The sequence below is a fragment of the Pogoniulus pusillus genome, unplaced genomic scaffold (assembly GCF_015220805.1).
Source record: "Pogoniulus pusillus isolate bPogPus1 unplaced genomic scaffold, bPogPus1.pri scaffold_47_arrow_ctg1, whole genome shotgun sequence".
NCBI lineage: Eukaryota > Metazoa > Chordata > Aves > Piciformes > Lybiidae > Pogoniulus > Pogoniulus pusillus.
This window is the reverse complement of record NW_026974707.1, coordinates 2,412,651-2,418,105: the sequence shown is the minus strand read 5'-3', so window position 1 is coordinate 2,418,105 and position 5,455 is coordinate 2,412,651. Positions and strand designations below refer to the sequence as shown.

General features: G+C 62.3%; 1 protein-coding gene across 1 annotated transcript; it reads left to right on the top strand.

Annotated features, from left to right (window-relative positions):
• Positions 1-378: 378 nt before the first annotated feature.
• LOC135174126 (meiotic recombination protein REC8 homolog) lies at positions 379-4,840 on the top strand. Its single transcript, XM_064141364.1, has 12 exons — positions 379-397; positions 440-559; positions 1,121-1,153; positions 1,344-1,381; positions 1,462-1,587; positions 1,901-1,967; positions 2,638-2,738; positions 2,825-2,873; positions 3,172-3,235; positions 3,345-3,445; positions 3,915-4,021; positions 4,622-4,840. Exons 1-12 carry the CDS (start codon positions 379-381, stop codon positions 4,787-4,789), a joined length of 993 nt encoding a protein of 330 aa, XP_063997434.1. The 3' UTR covers positions 4,790-4,840.
• Positions 4,841-5,455: the final 615 nt, after the last annotated feature.

Genomic DNA, 5,455 nt, shown 5'->3' with positions numbered 1-5,455 from the left:
TTTGGGCCCATAAGGGTGGGGATGGGACCCATAAGTGACTGCTGGGACCCATAAGTGTGGGGCAGGACCCATAAGTGACTTTTGGGACCCATAAGTGTGGGGCAGGACCCATAAGTGTCTGCTGGGACCCATAAGTGTGGGGCAGGACCCATAAGTGTCTGCTGGGACCCATAAGTGTGGGGGAGAGACCCATAAGTGACTTTTGGGACCCATAAGTGTGGGGCAGGACCCATAAGTGGCTTCTTGGACCCATAAGTGTGGGGGAGAGACCCATAAGTGACTTTTGGGACCCATAAGTGTGGGGCAGGACCCATAAGTGTCTGCTGGGACCCATAAGTGTGGGGCAGGACCCATAAGTGGCTGCTGGGACCCATAAGTATGGGGCTGGGACCCATAAGTGACTTTTGGGACCCATAAGTGTGGGGCTGGGACCCATAAGTGGGGCTGGGCCCCCCACGTGTGGGTCTGACCCCAAGTGTGGGGCAGGAGGAGCTGCCTGAGGTCACTGCCCAGGAGCTGAAGCTGCTGCTGGAGGCTGAGCCTGAGCTGCTGCTGCCCGGTGGGGGGCACTTGGGGGGCAGAAAGGGCACTTAGGGGGCGCTTGTGGGGCAGAGAGGGGCACTGGAGGGCACTTGTGGGGCTCGGGAGGTACTTGGGGGGCACTTGGGCTGGGGAGGTACTTATGGGACACCTGTGGGGCAGAGAGGGACACTGGAGGGCACTTGGGGGGCTGGGGAAGTACTTATGGGGCACTGGAGGGCACTTGGGGGGCTGGGGATGTACTTATGGGGCTCTGGAGGGCACTTGGGGGGCACTTGGGCACTGGGGACGTACTTATGGGGCACTTGTGGGGCAGAGAGGGGCACTTGTGGGGCACTGGAGGGCACTTGGGGGGCACTTGGGCACTGGGCACGTACTTATGGGGCACTTGTGGGGCAGAGGGGGGCACTTGCGGGGCACTGGAGGGCACTTGGGAGGCAGAGGGAGGGCACTTGGGGGGCTGGGGACGTACCTGTGGGGCAGAGGGGGGCACTTGTGGGGCACTTGTGGGGCTGGGGTGGTGTTTACAGGGCAGAGATTGGCACTTGTGGGTCCCAGCCCCACGGCTCCTACCCCACAGAGGAGGAGGTGCCCGAGGTGCCCCCAGCCCCTGGTGAGCACTTATGGGGCTGGGGGAGGCACTTATGGGGCTGGGAGGGCACTTATGGGGCTGGGGAGGGCAGTTATGGGGCAGGGAGGGCACTTATGGGGCAGGTAGAGCACTTATAGGGCTGGGGGAGGCACTTATGGGGCAGGGAGGGCACTTATGGGGCTGCCCCCTAAGTCCCCTCTTTGCCCCATAGCTCCCAGGCCCCCCCCAGAGCCAGGTTTGCCTTTGGAGGTAGGTGTGGGGCAGGTTCTATGGGGCAGGATCTATGGGGCAGGATCTCTGGGGCTCAGCCCACCCCTCCTGCCCCATAGATCCCCTCCCCCCCCCGCCGGCGCCGTCCTGCCCCACAGCTGCCCCACATCGATCTCCAGACCCAGATCCCTCAGGAGACCTTCAGGGCCCAGCTGGAGCTGCCCCACATCGGCTGTGGGGAGCTGGTGAGAGCCTGCCCCACAGATCCCTGCCCCATAGATCCCTGCCCCATAGATCCTGCCCCATGGTTCCCTACCCCATGGATCCCTGCCCCATAGATCCTGCCCCATGGATCCCTGCCCCATAGATCCTGCCCCATAGATCCTGCCCCATGGTTCCCTACCCCATGGATCCCTGCCCCATAGATCCTGCCCCATGGATCCCTGCCCCATGGATCCCTGCCCCATAGATCCTGCCCCATAGATTGCTGCCCCACACCTCTCTGCCCCACACCTCTCTGCCCCACACCTCTCTGCCCCACACCTCTCTGCCCCACAGCTCCTCCTGCCCCCTCCCTCCAAGCGCTGCAGGACTCCTGCTGAGCTCTTTCGGACCCCAACCTGTGGTGAGACTTCAACCCCTGCCCCATAGCGCCCCCCAAGTGCCCTCCTCTGCCCCATAACGACCATAAGGAAGCTTTAAGAGCTCCATTGGGCTCCACACTGCCTCCTGTGGCCACATAGGGAAGTGCAGGGACCCCTGGAGCCCCATAGGGACCCATAGGAAACCACAGGGACCCATAGAGACTCATACAGCTCCATAGAGCCCCATAGGGACCCATAGAGACTCATACAGCTCCATAGAGCCCCATAGGGACCCATAGGGACCCATAGAGACCCATAGGGACCCATAGAGTCCCACAGAGACTCATACAGCTCCATAGAGCCCCATAGGGACCCATAGAGACCCATAGGGACCCATAGAGCTCCACAGGGACCCATAGAGACTCATACAGCTCCATAGAGCCCCATAGGGACCCATAGGGACCCATAGAGACTCATACAGCTCCATAGAGCCCCATAGGGACCCATAGAGCTCCACAGGGACCCCTAGAGCCCCATAGATGCCCCATAGACACCCACAGAGCCCCATAGGGTCTCATTGAGCCCCATTGGGACCCATAGAGCCCCATAGCTGCCCCACAGAGCCCCATAGGGACCCATAGAGCCCCATAGAGCCCCAGAGGGACATAGATCCCCATAGCTGCCCCACAGCTGCCCCACATCTCCCCCCAGGCTGGCTGCCCCCTGAGCTCCTGGCCCTGTGGCTTCGCTGCACCAGGCCAGGCCCTCCCCGCCCCACAGCGCCCCCCCCAGAGCTGCCCAGCGAGGTGGAGGTGAGAGCCTGCCCCATAGACTGCTCCTTCCCTCTGCCCCATAGCTCTTTCCCTCTGCCCCACACATCTCTCTCTCTGCCTCATAGGTGCTCAGGGAGGCTCTGGAGCCCAGCCTGGTCCCGCTGCTGTCCTCAGGTGAGCTGTGGGGTAGGGTTGAGGGGCACTTGGGGGCGCTATGGGGCAGTGGGGTCACTTAGGGGGCACTTAAGGGCACCTGTGGGTCGCTGTGGGGCAGAGTCTCTCACTTGAGGGTTGCTATGAGGCAGAGGAGGGCACTTGGGGGTCACTATGGGGCAGTTGGGGTCTCACTTGTGGGTCGCTATGGGGCAGGGGGAGGCACTTGGGGTCACTGTGGGGCACTTGTGGGTCACTGTGGGGCACTTGTGGGTCACTGTGGGCCAGAGCCACTCACTTGTGGGTCACTGTGGGGCAGAGGTGTCCCTGGAGACCCCTGAGGAGGAGCCCAGGCCCAGGCTGCTGCCCCCCGAGGAGCGAAGGTTTGTTCCTGTGGGGCTGCCCCACGCTTATGGGGCAGGCTTTAGGGGGCAGGGTTGCTGTGGGGCAGAGCCTGACCCCCCCCACCCCACATCTCTGCCCCATATGCAGGCTGCTGCCCCCCCCTGCCCCCCAGCCCTGCCTGAGCTCCCTGAGGGGCCTGAGCCTGAACTGCCCCCTGGGGCCCCCCCAGACCTGGAGGCCTGGAGCAGGTTTGAGGGGGACTTGGGGGTCGCTATGGGGCAGGAGGAGGCACTTGGGGGTCACTATGAGGCACTTGGGGGTCACTGTGAGGCACTTGGGGGTTGCTATGGGGCAGTGGGAGTCACTTGGGGGACACAATGGGGCAGGAGGAGGCACTTGGGGGTCACTATGAGGTACTGGGGGTCTCTATGGGGCAAGAGGAGGCACTTGGGGGTCACTATGAGGTACTTGGGGTCTCTATGGGGCAAGAGGAGGCACTTGGGGGTCACTATGGGGTACTTGGGGGTCGCTATGGGGAGGGAGAGGCACTTGAGGGTCACCATAGGGCACTTGGGGCAGTGGGAGACACTTGGGGGTCACTGTGGGGCAGTGGGAGGCACTTAGGGGTCACTGTGGGGGTCACTGTGGGTCACTTGGGGGTTGCTATGGGCCACGGGGGTGGTCCCTGCCCCACACTTGTGGGTCTGTGCCCCACAGGGAGCTGCTGGAGGCCTCCCAGCAGCCAGGGGGAGCTGCGTTGGAGTCTTTGCTGCCCCCTGGCTGCCATCGGGGCCTGGTGGGGAGAATCTTCTGCCTCTGCCTGGGTGAGCTGTGGGGCAGGACCCATAAGTGTGAGGTAGGACCCAGAAGTGTGGGAAAGGGACCCAGAAGTGTGGGGCAGGACCCATATGTGTAGGGCATGGACCCAGAAGTGGCTTCTGAGACCCATAAGTATGGGGCTGGGACCCATAAGTGTGGGGCAGGGGACCATAAGTATGGGGCAGGACCCATAAGTGTGGGGCAGGGACCAATAAGGGTGGGGCTGGGACCCATAAGTGGCTGCTGGGACCCATAAGGGTGTAACAGGGAACATAAGTGTGGGGCAGGACTCATAAGTGTGAGGCAGGGCCCATAAGGGTGGGGCTGGGACCAATAAGTGTGGGGCTGGGACCCATAAGTGGCTGCTGGGACCCATAAGGGTGTAACAGGGCCCATAAGTGTGGGGCTGGGACCCATACGGGTGGGGCTGGGACCCATGAGTGTGGGGCAGGGACCAATAAGGGTGGGGCTGGGACCCATAAGTGGCTCCTGGGACCCATAAGTGGCTGCTGGGACCCATAAGGGTGTGGCAGGGCCCATAAGTGTGGGGCTGGGACCCATAAGTGTGGAGCTGGGACCCATAAGTGGCTCCTGCCCCCCCCCAGCCCTCTGCGCTCAGAGAAGGCTCCGATTGGTCCAGTCCAAGCCCTTTGGGCCAATCCTGCTGCTGGCTCCGCCCTTGCTGCTGTGATGTCATCAATCCAAGATGGCCGCCGGCGATGACATCAGCAAACCACCGACAGGGGTGGGGGAGGGGGAAAGGCTCAAGGTGATGATGTCATTAAAATACAAGATGGCCGCCAGGGGTGACGTCATCAAAAGTTGACCTCGTGGTGATGATGTCATTGATCCAAGATGGCTGCCGGTGAGAATGGAATCGCAGGGGAGGGACTCAGAGGCCACTTCCGGGCTGGAGGCCTAAGTTAGGCCTCTTAAAGGGGCAGCACCAAATCAGTGGGGCCCAAGGGAGCTCTTAAAGGGGCAACACCAAATCAGTGGGGCCCAAGTGGGCTCTTAAAGGGGCAACACCAAATCAGTGGGGCCCAAGGGGGCTCTTAAAGGGGCAACACCAAATCAGTGGGGCCCAAGGGGGCTCTTAAAGGGGCAGCACCAAATCAGTGGGGCCCAAGGGAGCTCTTAAAGGGGCAGCACCAAATCAGTGGGGCCCAAGGGGGCTCTTAAAGGGGCAACACCAAATCAGTGGGGCCCAAGGGAGCTCTTAAAGGGGCAGCACCAAATCAGTGGGGCCCAAGGGGGCTCTTAAAGGGGCAGCACCAAATCAGTGGGGCCCAAGCGAGCTCTTAAAGGAGCTGCCGAGCGCCGGCGCCGCCCTGCTCCCAGCCAGCCTGGCTGCTGCTGGCAGAGCTGTGCTGGAGCTGAGCCCTTCCATCTCCTCACCTCTGACACAGCCAAATTCAGCCCCAGCAGCCTGTGCAAGA